The following is a 16719-nucleotide window of genomic DNA, read 5'->3' as shown; positions in this document are numbered from 1 at the left end:
AGAAATGATGCACAATGACAAATACTATTTCTTCTGAATATAAACATGTTCTTACATTACATTACCCCCAGCCAGAACGATGACAGTCATAACAGTAAATACATTCCCTCAGATTGCTTTGGGAAACTCTCAAGCTACATTTGATCTTGTAATGAATGTATTTTACAGAATATTAATCAGCATATTATAAATAATATTGCTTTGTAGCTGTTAAAACGGTTTCCATTTTTTGAAAAAGCCATGTTGAAATTTTGTAGCTGTCATTCAATGCCTGTTCTAATATGGACAATTAAGAGTTTCTTCTTTTCTCTTTACTTTTTCCCTTTTCTGAGGAATCCGCAGGGATAAACATAAATACAGCGTTGTTGGTGATATCCTGGGACAGGAATTCACAGACACACAGAACACACAACTCTGTATGAAGAAATAAAAATGGTCCTGGAGAAAATGTTTATATGATCATGAATGTTCATGGGTTACGAGACCCTCCTCCTGGAATTGACACGGCCAAGACTGGTGATGCTACTTTTACGGGACAGAACAGGTGTCGGGGAGGTGGGCGACGTCTCATTGGGGCAGCCGTGTTGGAGAAGAATCTCAGCACACTCTTTGCTGCCGGCTTGGCGTGCCAACGTCAGAGCGGTTCTACCTTGCGGATCCTTTGACTTCACATCACTGCCGTACTGTTGAGAACAATTAAGCAAAAAAAAAAAAACATTAGAGATGTGCAAACAATGAAATCCTGAAAGTGCAAGAGTTAAAGGAATGATTCACCCAAAAATAAAATTTTCTCATCCTCAGGCCATCCAAGATGTAGAGGAATTTGTTTCTTCATCTGAACAGATTTGGAGAAATTTAGCATTACATCACTTGCTTACCAATGGATCCTCTGCAGTGAATGGGTGCCGTCAGAATGAGAGTCCAAACAGCTGATTAAAACATCACAATAATCCACACCACTCCAGTCTATCACTTAAGACCTTGTGAGGTGAAAAGCTGCATGTGTGTGAAATAAATACATCATTAAGACGTTTTTATCTTTAAACCTTTGCTTCCATCTAAAACATGAGTCCTTTATTCATATTATTGCTTTCTCTAGTGAAAAAGTCATCTCGCCTGAATCAGGAGTGAAATATGAACAGATGAAGCACAGTTTACAAGCAAAAACAGTCCAGAACAGTTCTAAACAAATATTTTAGTGTGAGAGTTGGAGTTTTCATTGGAGGAAGCATTATTATGGATTCATATTTTAGCTGGAAGCAACGGTTTAAAGTTAAAAATCCTTGATGATGGATTTGTTTCTTACAAACATGCAGATTTTTGCTTCACAAAACATTCATTGATGGACTGGTGTGGTGTGGATTTCTTGTGGATTATTGTGATGTTGTTATCAGGACTCTCATTCTGACGGCACCCATTCACTGCAGAGAAACTACACTGCACTACATTTCTCCAAATCTGTTCTTATGAAGAAATAAACTCATCTACATCTTGGATGGTTTGAGGGTGAGTACATTTTCAGCCAATTTCCATTTTTGGGTGAACTATTCCTTTAACTCAAAGAAACAGGCTCAATAACTCACCCAGACCAGCAGCTGTGTCATGACCACGTCGCCCAGCTGGCAGGCCGCATGTAAAGAGCTGTGCTGCTGCTGCGCTGCTCCCTCTGGCGGGACGTTGATCACTTCCTTGGTGCTGTGCGCGAGGAGCAGCAGAAGTCTGGGAAGGTCTCTGTCGATTACTGCTTTAAGCAACCATGTCGACATTGTGTCCTCTGAACACTGAGCCGGCAAGGGCGACACAAATGCCCGCTGTTCATATTTGGCACGGATCCACGACTCCCTCTGCTCTCTGAGACAAACACAATGCAAAGGCCAAATTATTATCATAGTGGCTAACTGCATTAGCCATTATCTCTTTACACTGTCATGATGAAGACTGCATCATTGCAATTTTGCATTACATTGCATTTTTATGTTTTTGTTAATGCTGCAAAAAATCATTTTCAAAATCATTATCTTAAAGCATAGGTTTATGCATTTAGAAGCAAATTTGTTTGAGACTTGTATAAAATTGTGTAAGAATTATTTTCAGATAATGCATTTTGAATATAAGTGTTTCTTCTGCCATTAGGAGGTTTGTAAACTTGCTTCAAGCAGAATGCACAATTTTTGGTCATTAGGACATTTTCAAGAAATTAATACTTTTATTCAACAAGGACGCATTAAATTGATCAAAAGTGACAGTAAAGAGATTTTAACATTGCAAAAGATTTCTTGTGATGTTTCTATTCAAGCTTCTACTCATCAAAGTGTCCTGAAAAAAAAAATGTATCAGGGTTTCCACAAAAAATATTTTAAAATATTATAAATATAAGCAGCACAACTGTTTTCAACACTGATAATATGTTTCTTGAGCACCAAATCAGCATATTAGAATGATTTCTGTGTGACACTGAAGACTGGAAGAATGATGTTGAAAATTCAGCTTTGCATCACAGGAATAAATTACATTTTTAAATATATTAAAATAGAAAACAGTTATATTAAATTGTGATAATATTTCACAATATTGCCGTTTTTATTATTGAGTCTTGGTGGGTATAGAAGACTTATTTCAAAAATACTGAAAAAATCTTACCAACCCCAAACTTTTGAACTTTGCAGTGTATGCATTTATTTCTTTTATTTTAACAGGCTAAATTTGCAGCATATGTTTTTTTTAATTTAGCTGTGCGGAATAAATTACATTTTAAAATATATTAAAATAGAAAACAGTTATATTAAATTGTGATAATATTTCACAATATTGCCGTTTTTATTACTGAGTCTTGGTGGGTATAGAAGACTTATTTCAAAAATACTGAAAAAATCTTACCAACCCCAAACTTTTGAACTTTGCAGTGTATGCATTTATTTCTTTTATTTTAACAGGCTAAATTTGCAGCATATGTTTTTTTTAATTTAGCTGTGCATGCTTCATCATTTCTTTCTGCTCTTCTTTGTGCCTCTGTAAAACAAAAATGACTGAACCACTGTCCACAATGACATTTCTTTACATTTAGTCAGCTAACCTTGTTGCCTCAGGTGTCAACTTTTGGCGCCCTTGTGTGCAGGTCTCCCAAATGCTGTTGGCCATATGGTTGCCTATAGCCGTAAGCACTTTTGTGAGTTCACTGGGCCAGTCGTCTAGGTCTAGTGAGCGCACGCGGGACAGGTGCGTCCCCAGGTTCCGGTGTATCCCCGAACACTCGATGCAGATTAGAGCACCAAGATTAAGACTCGCCCATGTTGGATCTGCAAGGAGACCATAATGTTTTTATATACTGAACAATGACAGAGATCTCAACATACAGTACTTTTTTGTTGTTCACATTTTCAATACAAGGCATTATTTCAGCACTTACTTGGTGCTCCACAGTCCACACAGAGGTCGTTCCCTTTGGCATTTCGAATGGCCTGCAGGGCAACAGCTTCACTTTGGCTGTTCCTACGAGCCTGAGATTTGAAAAGTAAGTCTATTATTTTGTAATATTACAGGACAAACTGTTCATTTGTATAGTATCAGCATAATTTTTGGTCCGGAAACAATCAAATGAACAAATGATTGCCCTTTTATTTTAGCAGTAGGAACAACAAAAAATGAAAATATGCTGAAAATGTACTTAACCTCAGGCAATCCAAGATGTAGATAAGTTTGTTTCCTCGTTAGAACAGATTTGTAGAAATGTAGCATTACATATCTTGCTCACCAATGGATGTCAATGGGTGCCGTCAGAATGAGAATCTAAACAGCTGATAAAAACACCACAAAAATTCACTCCAGTCTATCAATTAATGTCTTGTGAAGCGAAAAGCTTCGTGTTTGTAAGAAACTAACATTTTTCTCTGGTGAAAAAGTCATCTCGTCTGAATCAGGAGAGAAAAGTGCACAGTTCAAGGACTGTTTACAAGCAAAAACAGTCCAAAACAGTTCTAATGGACTGCAGTCGTGTGGATTACTTTGGATTACTGTGATGTGTTTATCAGCTTTTTAGACTCTCATTCTGACGGCACCCATTCACTGCAGAGGATCCATTGGTGAGCAAGTGATGCAATGCAAAATTTCTCCAAATGTGTTCTGATGAAGAAACAAGCTCATGTACATCTTGGACGATTTGATGGTGAGTAGATTTTCCCCAATTTATCATTTTAGGGTTAACTATTCCTTTATACAGATATACTGACCATAGAAAATTTAATGGACCTTTTGATGCATATTGCACATAAGTGTTCTCAAAAGCTTGTAACGGTTTGTGCAGTAAATGTTTGTCAGGCTGATAAAGATCAGATACATTTTTATTGCCCTCTTTACCTTATTTCTGCTCTCACAGCTCTGTAGACTTGCAAGGATCTGGCTTTCGATGGCCTGAACCCAGGCGTCCCTGTCCTCTTGACTTTGGGCTTCGAAATGCCAGCTCTGTCCTGTCATTTTTGGGTGAACTAACCCTTTAACATTGAATGTAACTAATAAAACTAATGCTGGCAGTCATGAACCTCTGTATTTAACTAAATATTTTGGTACAAAAAAAAATAATAATTTTTTACTTTTGTAAATTTCATTGAGTGATATGACTTGTATGAATTCTAAAAATGAACTATCAAAATGAATAGATCTGCATATGAACCAACAACTGAAATGAAACAACTAAATGTTGGAAATAAAGTGCTGATGATGTCCAGTTAGTAGCGTTTCTACTTTCTACTTTTACAGTTCACCCAAAAATTATCATTTTGTCATCATTTACTTACCCTCATGTCAAATCTATATACGTTTCTTTCTTACGTTGAACACAAAAGAAGATATTTTGAAGAACCAAACAGTTGTTGGTCCCTATTGACTTCCATATTAGGGAAAGAAATACTGTGCAAGTCAATGGAGACCAACTATTTGATTACCAGCATTCTTCAAAACATCAGAAAGAAACTCATACAGGTTTGGAACGACATCAGGGTGTGTAAATGTTGACTAAATGTTCATTTTTAGGTGAACTATACCTTTAAATAGTTATTCTTCAACACTGTTACAGAAAGAATGAGTAGAAACCATAAACAAAATATTTACGTACCCACACTGAAGCCTTTATTAGACACAGATGACGGGCAACGTTTCACCTTCTGATCATTATGAAATGACAAACCACTTCTTGACGCCTCTTCTACTGTCAGAAGATTTGCTGAAAAAAATTAAAATAAATCATGGCATTGAGAAATCTTTCAAATTGCTTTATTTGTGATCGAGTACATTTGAAAATGAGAGAGAGAGAGAGAAAAAAAGTTTTTCATTTACATGTAGCTCCCCCTTCGGATGACTGCTTGTCTTTACTGAGTCCATTTACACCGGGCGCAGGGGCGAGAGTAGGGCCAGGGGACGGTCCACCGGGAGTAGCTGCGCGATGAAGACGCTTTCCTGGCACCTTCACTGTAACTCGCAATAAGTCCATCTCCTTACCTTGAGCATTCTGCAAAAACTCCTGCAATCATACATACTGTATATAGTATGAGCAATAGTTACACAATCTAGAATACGCTGGTTCTTTTCGACAGCCAAAAATAGCACAACATAAAAGCTTTGGGGTTTTGAAATGGTTTTTATAAATACTATAATGCAAAATAATGCAAGTACCATTGATTTTTCTGAAAACATTTTAACCATTACAAGCAAATGACAAATCCACACCCAAAATATAATTATAAGCATTTATAATATAACAATATAACATAATTCTATAATAGAATAATAATATTTTATATTGAGTATTTTCCATTTTGTATTTTTGAAATAAAAATGTATAATATATAATAACAATATTATTAAATAATTCTTTAAAAATATGAAATAATAACATTTAATAATACATTTACACTACATGCAACTAATAAAGCTAAAAAAAAAACCCAGCAAAATGAAAAATGTGATTATAAAAACAGAAGCGTACAGGAAGCATTTAGTGCTCTGTAAACAGAAAACCGTATGAATTGCAAAACAGCCTTACTCACATTTATATTCGAATGATACATAAGCATGCCGTTGTTTGACAGCGTCACATACTTCTTCTTCCACTCCTTATTTAAAGAGCGTTCACTGCGTTTCCACAAAGTCCCCTAACAAAGAAAATGCATTCATTGTTTTCAGAATGCAGTGAGATTCAGACATTTAAAAGTGTCTTCTACATGTCCCAAAACTTTCTGGGGCCTCACAGAAGTCTTATCCTCAAGTCAATGCTGACGTCTTACACTTACCTGTTTAATAGGAACTGATCGACTGCTCATGTCACTTCTGCTATCAGAAGCTCTTTTTTCAGAGTCACTCCCGCGACGGTTCTAAAATAACAGACAAGTTAAATAAAGTACAGACGAGAGGAAGGTGAAACACATAAAGGAAGGAAACAGATGTGACTCATGAGATGAGGTGAATTTTAGAGTGACAACGAGAGTTCACATACAGAAACTAGGACTAAAGATACAGTCATGCTTCTGCTTTATTGGACAGCATTTGAAGGTGAAGTGTGAAATTTCTGCACCAAAAAGAAAACAATGACTGTTTTTGAACAGGTTTCCCAGTCAACATCAAACAATGACACACATCACCTCTGATATATCATTCAGATTTAAGTCCAATTGTATTTGAAAATATGAAAGATATAATATCAAATTTTCTGTACCGTTTCACTGGTGTCGCACAAAATCTACCTGGCAAGATCTGATAATCTTTGTAATGAGCTCAAAGAACTAACCGCAAATAAAGATGTCCGTCGTCGGGGCAGATTTCTTTGCGAGCCCCCATCTCCACTTGCCCCACCCCGTATGTCTTTGTGACTTACCACAGGGGTAGAAGGCAAAGAGGAGGGGTAATCACTACTCTGACCCCCATTACTGGCCTAAGAGAGGATGATGGGATGAAGAGAAGAATGAGACAGAAGTTGGAATGGTGAATGTTGATGGAGACAAGAAAAGTTTTACAATCACTCAAAACAGTCAAATACTCAACAACAGGAGTGTAAAAATGTGCGATGATTTGGTCTGACATTTTTATTTGATACATTTAAAAATTTAATCAATTTTAAAAAAATATGAAAGATATAATATCAAATTTTCTGTACCGTTTCACTGGTGTCGCACAAAATCTACCTGGCAAGATCTGATAATCTTTGTAATGAGCTCAAAGAACTAACCGCAAATAAAGATGTCCGTCGTCGGGGCAGATTTCTTTGCGAGCCCCCATCTCCACTTGCCCCACCCCGTATGTCTTTGTGACTTACCACAGGGGTAGAAGGCAAAGAGGAGGGGTAATCACTACTCTGACCCCCATTACTGGCCTAAGAGAGGATGATGGGATGAAGAGAAGAATGAGACAGAAGTTGGAATGGTGAATGTTGATGGAGACAAGAAAAGTTTCACAATCACTCAAAACAGTCAAATACTCAACAACAGGAGTGTAAAAATGTGCGATGCATTGGTCTGACATTTTTATTTGATACATTTAAAAATGTAATCAATTTTAAAATGTAATAATTTATAAATGATCTATAATAAAATATAACTTTAATTTCTTGTCCAAGAAAGTTATTTTAATTATTATAAATTATTATAATTATTTATGTAAATAAAATGATCATACCATAGTACTGAAATAAAATTCAACCAAAATGTTGTGATTTTCTGCATAGCATATAAGTAAGCATAGAATATTTAATGCATCAGATTTTTAGCAATTTCTTACACTCCAACAATATTGACAGAACAACACCATCACGGTTTTAATTAAAATACTTCACAAGAATTATAAAGATAAAAGTGTCAATCTCACAAAGAAATGTCCAGGTCATATTTTAAAAAAATTATGTTATGTTTAAGATATTTAAAAATATATATAATATAATTCATTACATAAATTCAAGTGTTTAATTTAATTTATTATTTACATTTTTCTTTTAAATTTACATTTACATCTTTTTTGCATTTAGAACTGAAAGAAAGGAGAAAGTGACCCAGACATTTTTGACAGCTTTCATGAGATTCACCCAAGCATCAGACAGACTCATGAGGCCTGAGATACCTGTCCGGGCCCTGACACTGGAGTCGAGGCCCCTGAGTGACTCGGAGAGTTTGGGAGGGATTTACAGGAGGCCAGAAGGGCGGCTTGCTTCTTGGCAGCGACAATCTTGTGAGTCACTAAGTGGGAAAACAAGATTGTCCAATCAACACTTGCATCCTGTTCAGAAGTATTGTGCTATTTTAGCCCCTATTTTGAGATGAAACTCACTTTCATTAAATACTCTGTCCACATTAAGTCCATATGTGGCACAGGTCTCAAAATAAGTGCAGCGACGCACATCTATACACAGCTGCTGGACTCTCTTGTCCTCAATCACACGTGCATTAGTGCTACTAATCTTATCTGCAGGAAGAAAAACAAACATATAGTTTGTACGCAATGTCATATCGCTCAATATATCACCCCGAAACCAAGACAAAAGTAGCTCTAACCTTGCGTTCCAACCGCTATAATGGGGATTTCTGCAATGTTACGATGTGCGCTTAGCTCACTGTAGTTCTTGTACACATCCTGGAAACTTGCTTCATTTTCCAGACTAAAAACTAGGATGACGCCATCAAGCCAGTTGCAGATCTACAATCACAAATTAGGAATGAAAAAGATAGAAAAAAGGAATAGCTTTTAAAGAAATAGTTCAACCAAAAATTACAATTTGCTGATAGTTAATCACTCTCAGATTTGGAAAAATTTAACATTCATTATAGCCAGAAGCAAATGGTTTAAAGTTTAAATGCCTTAATGATGGATTTGTTTCTTATAAACATGTAGCATTTTGGTTCGCAAGATGTTAATTGATGGACTGGAGTCATGTGGATTACTTGTGGATTACTGTGTTGTTTTTATCAGCTGTTTGCGCTCTCATTCTGACGGCACCCATTCACTGCAGAGGGTCCATTGGTGAACAAGAGATCTAATGCTAAATTTCTCCAAATCTGTTCTGATGAAGAAACAAACTCCTCTACATCTTGGATGGTTTAAGGGTGAGTGAATTTTCAGCAAATACTCTGGGGTGAACTATTCCTTTAAAGCAGAATACACTACTGTTCAAAAGTTTGTGGTCAGAAAAGTACGATTTTTTCAGAATTCAATACGTTTATTTAGCGAAAATGCTTTAAATTGTTCAAATGTGACAGTAAAGATATTTCGATTGTTACACAAGATGTCAATTTCAAATAATTGCTTTTCTTTTGAACTTTGTATTCATTAAAGAATCCAGAATTTTTTTTAAATCAAATTTTCTACAAAAAAAAATTAAGCAGCTGTTTTCAAAGTTGACAATAATAAGAAATGTTACTTGAGCAGCAAATTAGCATATTAGAATGATTTCTGAAGGATCATGTGACACTGAAGACTGGTGTAAAGCTTTGGAATCATAGGAATAATTCACATTTTAAAATATATTCAAATAAAAAACTGTTATTTGAACTTGTAATAGTGTTCTACAATATTACAGTTTTTACTTTATTTTTGACCAAATAAATGCAGCCTTGATTAATCTGACTTCTTTCAAAAAAAATTTTTTTAAAGTTACTGAATCCAAACTTTTGAATGCAAGTAAAAGTTTATCTCTGTTTTGAACTTGTGAGTTTTCATCTTTTGGCATTATAAGGCCCCAAAATATACTCTACATGAATATAGCAGAATACACTACTGTTCAAAAGTTTGAGGTCAGAAAAGTTAGATTTTTTTCAGAATTCAATACGTTTATTTAGCGAAAATGCTTTAAATTGTTCAAATGTGACAGTAAAGATATTTCGATTGTTACACAAGATGTCAATTTCAAATAATTGCTTTTCTTTTGAACTTTGTATTCATTAAAGAATCCAGAATTTTTTTTAAATCAAATTTTCTACAAAAAAAAATTAAGCAGCTGTTTTCAAAGTTGACAATAATAAGAAATGTTACTTGAGCAGCAAATTAGCATATTAGAATGATTTCTGAAGGATCATGTGACACTGAAGACTGGTGTAATGATGCTGAAAATTCAGCTTTGGAATCATAGGAATAATTCACATTTTAAAATATATTCAAATAAAAAACTGTTATTTGAACTTGTAATAGTGTTCTACAATATTACTGTTTTTACTTTATTTTTGACCAAATAAATGCAGCCTTGATGAATCTGACTTCTTTCAAAAAAATTTTTTTTTTAAATTACTGAATCCAAACTTTTGAATGCAAGTAAAAGTTTATCTCTGTTTTGAACTTGTGAGTTTTCATCTTTTGGCATTATAAGGCCCCAAAATATACTCTACATGAATATGTACATGCAAATGTTTCTTGCTACGCAAGCTCAATTTTGTGCATTCAAAATGTGTCAGAAGCAATTCATAACAAAACATAAGAATGCAGAATTCTTAATATTTCCTATATTTTCTGTTACGTAATTGCAAAAATTCTTCTTCAGTTTCTAGTTAAACACATCTGGTTTAACGGGCCGGACAACTTGCTGGTGGTTTGTTACCGCCACACTACAGTTAAGTATAAAAAAGAGGAAGATGCAAACTTTAGCCAAATATTTCTGTCTTGCATACTGTGTTTCTGTCTCAAGTGTACTTTGCAGAAATGAACACACCTGTGCACTTGGTGGTCCAGATTCCTCTCGGATCAGCAATAAATGACTCTGTCCCTCCACCAACACCTCTTTTTTATACCTTCCGCCTTCCAGAGAAGAAAAAGAGGACAAAAGCGAAAGATAAGATAACAATAATGCCCCTAAATGGTTAAAATGACAGTCCTCATAGCACAGATGAGAAACAACGAAGTTCTCACCCTCACGCGACTCAAGTGGAAGATAACTTCCTGTGATGAATCTGTTTACCAGAGCAGATTTTCCGCTGCGAAGGCTACCCAGAACCCCCTGTATGCAGCAGAAAGAAAATATTCTTACTCCAAAAAACAACATTTATATCAGTATGACATTGTTTAGATCTCATTCCTCTCGGATCAGCAATAAATGACTCTGTCCCTCCACCAACACCTCTTTTTTATACCTTCCGCCTTCCAGAGAAGAAAAAGAGGACAAAAGCGAAAGATAAGATAACAATAATACCCCTAAACGGTTAAAATGACAGTCTTCATAGAAGAGATGAGAAAGAACAAAGTTCTCACCCTCATGCGACTCAAGTGGAAGATAACTTCCTGTGATGAATCTGTTTACCAGAGCAGATTTTCCGCTGCGAAGGCTACCCAGAACCCCCTGTATGCGGCAGAAAGATCATATTTTACTCCAAAAAACAGATCTCATCTGAAACTCCTGAGGACACATTTGAGACTACTAGGGTCTTTTCTCATGAGAAGCATAAGCAGGATTTAAGCAAAAGTCTCCATTTATCCTCTTTTAATTTTGTTGGTGTTTAGTAGAAACATTTTGGATTTTAAAGAGATCTCATTTTAGATTTTTTTTCCCTAGAGGCAAGGATGTATCCTTACTCAACAGTATGACAAAATTTTAAAAGAAATCTTTTTAGTGCACTTAACCAACTGAAATATTGTTTTCATAGATGTATGCCTAAAATTATTTGTTGACAATGAAATTGTTGTTTACATGCTTAAGGAATTAAAAAATAAATAAATAAATAAGTAAGTGTTTTTCTCACCAATCGCAGTTCTGGAATAGCACGAGTTAGGGTCCATTCCTGGCTATTGGCACATGATGCTGACAAAAAAATCAAGTCAAAGTTAAGTCATAACTTCAAATCAAAGACAAAAACACCTCTCCCCCATGCTATGACACTGCAGTGTGTTTGAGAGGCTTTTAATGTGTTTGTGTTTTAATGTGTTGCAATTCAGTTTCTAAGTGGTTTTGGGTGGTTTCCAAAGAAAACAAAATCTGTCTCCAAGTTGTATATTCTATATTTAACAGGGTGACCCCTTTTGACTGAAGTGTTGGGGTTAGTTTTACCTGCAGTCACCAAACTCATTCTCATGAAGCCGGACAACTTTCTATACTATAGTCATTAGCTCCGCCCAACATGAAATAGGCTATTTTGGATTGAATTTGGATTTTTTTTCAAGCTTTTAAACACTCATGTGATCATCGCCAAACTTAGTCAACATTACACCAAAACACTGAAGATGCCGAAACAGATTTTTGATATCTCGAAAGGTGTTCCATTGGCATGGTATAAAACCAATGACAAAAAGAAGGTAAACAGGAAGAGTCTCGTATCTAAGTGCACTATCTAATTCAGATCAATTTGGGGTTCTATATTTGGTCATATTCTGGTCTACATTAGAGGTGCTTAGCAAGCACCACTAATACAAGTACAACAGAAAAATAGATGAATGAATCATATAACAGAAAATGGAATGGGATATGTGCTGATTTATGAATATTATGTCTCGGTAGGTCAGCTACCGCATTTCTGTTTTCCAAAAAAGTTCTCTCATATTGATCTACGGCTTAAATCCCCTCGTTCTGACCCTTGATGTCAGTGACGTGAAACTTCAGATGACTCACTTACAGGAAGAGCGAGTTTGACACGATTTTATGATTACACGGTGATCACAACACTCACTGAGCAGCAGAATTAATGACCTTATCACGTCACGTCTAACAACGTTATTTTTCGTGACTATCAAAGTCAGTTCAGGCCTAAGGCTGCGTTCTGATTCTTACACCAATCTGTGTCCGTTTAAACACAGATCAGGCGTTGCCCTTCTGTTACACATTTCTATGCTGCATCGAAGTGCATTTTGATTGCACCGTAGCCTCGGATGACGGTTCATCTGGAGGTGTTATAAATCTCTGATAATTCACAGGGCGTGAAGGACTGCAGGTGTATCCGTGCAGCAGCGAGCATGGAGCTCCCACACCCCTCTCCGCTTTATATTGGAAGTCTTAGCACACGCTCACTATTTTTCACCAGCGGTTCAGACCCGGCACCCAGTGATAGACAGGCATGTCATCTCATTTTTTGTGTGCCTTCACAGCTGTGGGTGCATCAAGCGGTGGATGAGATGCTTTTGTTCGGTGTGTCTCACGAAGCACAGATGCAGGAGTTCACAGCTTAGATTGGGGTACGATCTGATTTGGCACTCGTGTCGTTTGCAGCTTCCTCTCTCACGCGCCACCCACGACACAACGGAAGAGATTTAACCCCCTCTTAATTCAGCGCAATTCTATGAGGTTATTGTACGGTGGGGCACATCAGGAGTCGAGCCAGTGCGGTTAGACAGTGCGATCCTTATGTGCCATATACCACACGCCACCCCCTCCATCTAAACGGACGCTCTATGTGTCAAATTCTAAAGCTGGTCTCTCTCGTTTTCAAAAGGACCCCTCCTCGCATACCCTCACTCCCATTCATTTCATCTGTGGCTCGCTCCCTGCCATAACACAGCCACACAACAGGCAACTCTCTCAGCCCTCCCTGTTGCCATGACAACCCCACCTCCAGCCACTGCTTCTGTTCACTCGGAGAACACATACGTAAATATTTTGTATGCGCATGCGTTGTGTGTACAGACACATCAGACCTTTTGCTCGTAGGATATAGACCACACACCCCTATATTGAGTTGTGCATTTGAGCAATTACCAATTATATCTTAGCAAATGAGGAGCCTAATTATCAAATCTATATTGTCGAGAAATATAGACGTTGTTTGAAATGAATCTTTTGTTCAGCAAGCTCTGCATATAAATGAGTTGAAGGCATCTCTGCAACATTAGAAGCAAAACCGACTTAATTTGCTCGGGCGGGTTTGAAATGCATGTGGCAAAAGTGAAGCTTATCCATCCAGCTGCCTATGGATTCAGATACTGCCTGCGTCTAAAACCAATGCTTCACCTCCAGTTTAGAGTGCTAAAATTCATGGATGGATATGGTTTGAAATTAAGAGGCTGGTTTTGAAAGGATTGAAGCTTCCGTGAAAGAATGAGATCAGAATACAGGAAGTGGGCGGAACATCAAAGATGGGATTAGGATGTTGGGCAAAATTATGATGCCTGTGGCATGGGTATTATCAAATTTGTTTCCAATTCCAATTTTTCCAGTGCAGAAACAGAAACAGTAGGGGGTGGTTATAAAGAAAAGGCTAGGATGCGTTCAGTGTCTTAAATCTACATCCCTAGGCATTAGAATTAATAAAACCAGAATTCCCCTAAATGTGTGTATAGACTTCCACATGTCAGTTTTTAAAATGAATGTGAACCTAAACAAGAAGAACACTATATCAGTTGAATAAATAATAAAAAGTGCCATCCGTCCTCATGCCATTCCAAACCTGTATGTCTTTCTTTCTTCCTTGGAATACAAAAGGAATCCAGACAATAAAAATCAGTGGGGTCCAATATTGTTTTAGACTCTTTCACTGCATAGATAAAAATAAATTTTTTTAAATATCTCCTTTTGTGTTCCACGGAAGAAATAAAGTCATTTGGGTTTAGAATGGCACCATTTTGGGCTGAACAATCCCTTTAATGTAAATGTAGCATTTAGAAAACTTGCAGATGCATTGCAGATGTTCATATACAAGGAAGCCCTCATTTACAAAATGTGCTAACCAAACAATCCTACTTCTACTTATCCGAGTGTTTGAGTTGTGTATGGATGAGTAAGTCATGTTCTCCTACCTTCTTCCTCACTGGATTCCCTCTGAATGGTGCTATAGACCGGGGTCACAATGGTTGCACTGGTTGCAACTGGAGTGCTCTTGGTAAAAATGCCACTAATAAATCTTAGCATCTTGCGGTCACGTGCTGAAGCCCCCTGGGACTGAGCTGTTCTAAAGTCTGCTACCATTTGACCACCTTTGCACTTCAGGAGGTCCTCGGACAGACAGTTCAGGTCACTGTTGTCCAAGGTGCGACTCTTTCCTTTGCGTTGAGGCTTGGTAATCAAGGCGACAGGGGTCGGAAGAGATGTAGATCCTGACTTTAATCTCTCTGCTCGAGGGCTTTGGGTTCGCATGGCTATGATGTCCCCTTCAGTGGGCCTCTTCATCCCAACACCCCCTCTCTTCATCGGGTCTTCATCGCAAGGTTTCACTTCGCTTACAGCCCACGATGCCCGAAAAGATCCAGGAGTCGGGCTGGTTGGGGACTGGATCCTGGTCCGACTGTCCTTACGGTCAAGGCTCTTGGAGGAGGCATGGATGCTCTCTCTGGACTCCTTGAATTCACGGCCACCGCCGTGAGCTTTAAGGAGTGACACGGGCCGCTGGGTCGCACGCACTGGGATGTCACCAAGATGCCTGGCTACATCCCGGGGGAAAGAGGTTTGAGGGATTTCAGTGGATTCTCTGGCTCTTCCATTCTCTGTGGAGGGTGAGATCGTTGATTTTTGGGGATGAACACCATCTGCAAAACGTGCCTTGTCCTCCCTTGGGCTTTGGAGTATTTCCTGTTCCACAGAGAATTTGACAGATTCTCCAGCTTCCAGCTCAACAGCCTCACCCATTTTCTGCCGTTCCTGGCCCTCATTACTGGATCCAGTGTGCTTGAGATGTTTCGCTCCATCAGAATCGTACACTGCTCCCCCCACAGCCGGCCTGGACCTCTCCAACTCATTCTCCTCAGTGGTTTCTACCTTCACCAGCGTGAGGGAGATAAGGTAGGTGGTTTTTGGCTGTGACGTCCCGGTTCGGTTCATGTGGTCCAGAATTTCTCAACAGACCAAGGACAGAAAATAAATTCAAAGAGTCAAATAATGTTCAGTGGCTTCTACAGCGGAAAGAAATCAAAGAATTCACAGAAAGAGACAATTCAGGCAAGTATGTCAAAAAGAAGTGAACCGTGACCTCGTTCCCTAGACTGGGAAAAAATGTAGCTAATGTCCTTTGTGCTCTTTCACACCTTCATGTTTTGTCCTAGACTTCATTCTCTTCATTTTGCTGTCCTCTCACACCTATTTTAAGCATGCAGACATGTGCCCACCTCTCCACACCTGCATGAAAAGCATGCTCCCGATTCCATTGACTAAATTCAACAAGAGACAGATTCGTAGGCAAAAATGACAATACACGAGAACGAAACGGGCTCGAAAATTCCTTCAAGGACGACAAAGAGTAAAATTACATCTGGGAGACATGCAGAACTGGTAACCTCAGATCAAGGCACATCGTTTCACCAACCTGCTCCACGGCGAGTGGAGGAGATGCTGACAGACTGAAGAGTCAAACTGAGGAGTCAGTCTAAATGCCACTTGGATCGTTGGAAATGTTTACGGTAAGTCCATAGAGAGAGATCCCAGTGTCCCCATACAGAGTCTATTCATCACGCCTCCGGTGATCAGTGCGTCAAGCAGTCGGGGATGTCAATAAAACAGACACGCAAGACAATCATGCCTAATTCTAGAGAGGAAGCTGCATCTCACGCTAAAGGTTTAGACGAGTTACGCATCATGAACAAGGGTCCCTCAGATCTCTCCAGTGGAAGGTCTTCTTCAAACCCACGCAGAACGGCACCGTGCAGGAATACCCTGCTCTCTCCATCTCCTGCTTCTCTCTCTCTCTCTCTCTGCCCTTGTCACCAGCCAGACAGCTCCCAGCCCCTGCTTTCCACAGCCTGCTCCCCCTCCTCTCGCTCTCCCTCCCTCCCTCCCTCCCTCGCCCGCCCGCCTTCTCCCTCTCTTTTCTCTTGCTTGCACACTCTCTCCTGCTTAAAAAGCAAGAATAA

The 16719-nt window shown here is 38.3% G+C and overlaps 1 protein-coding gene across 1 annotated transcript in view; it reads right to left on the bottom strand.

Annotated features, from left to right (window-relative positions):
• Positions 1–396: 396 nt before the first annotated feature.
• The window catches only part of LOC107714923 (arf-GAP with GTPase, ANK repeat and PH domain-containing protein 1-like), a 21273-nt gene continuing 4950 nt past the window's right edge, over positions 397–16719 (bottom strand). The window contains exons 2-17 of the mRNA XM_016520922.1: positions 11697–11755; positions 11209–11296; positions 10673–10758; positions 8529–8670; positions 8305–8439; positions 8098–8213; positions 7214–7357; positions 6282–6362; positions 6039–6143; positions 5329–5512; positions 5108–5215; positions 4354–4487; positions 3407–3497; positions 3074–3296; positions 1584–1851; positions 397–683 (exon numbers count right to left, since the gene is read on the bottom strand). Coding sequence (XP_016376408.1) covers positions 477–683; positions 1584–1851; positions 3074–3296; positions 3407–3497; positions 4354–4487; positions 5108–5215; positions 5329–5512; positions 6039–6143; positions 6282–6362; positions 7214–7357; positions 8098–8213; positions 8305–8439; positions 8529–8670; positions 10673–10758; positions 11209–11296; positions 11697–11755 — 2171 coding nt within the window. The 3' untranslated portion in view covers positions 397–476. The remainder of the gene's footprint in view (positions 684–1583; positions 1852–3073; positions 3297–3406; positions 3498–4353; positions 4488–5107; positions 5216–5328; positions 5513–6038; positions 6144–6281; positions 6363–7213; positions 7358–8097; positions 8214–8304; positions 8440–8528; positions 8671–10672; positions 10759–11208; positions 11297–11696; positions 11756–16719) is intronic.

This window comes from Sinocyclocheilus rhinocerous, unplaced genomic scaffold, assembly GCF_001515625.1.
Source record: "Sinocyclocheilus rhinocerous isolate Xijiao unplaced genomic scaffold, SAMN03320098_v1.1 scaffold28, whole genome shotgun sequence".
Taxonomy (NCBI): Eukaryota; Metazoa; Chordata; class Actinopteri; order Cypriniformes; family Cyprinidae; genus Sinocyclocheilus; species Sinocyclocheilus rhinocerous.
This window is presented reverse-complemented; position numbering and strand designations above follow the sequence as displayed.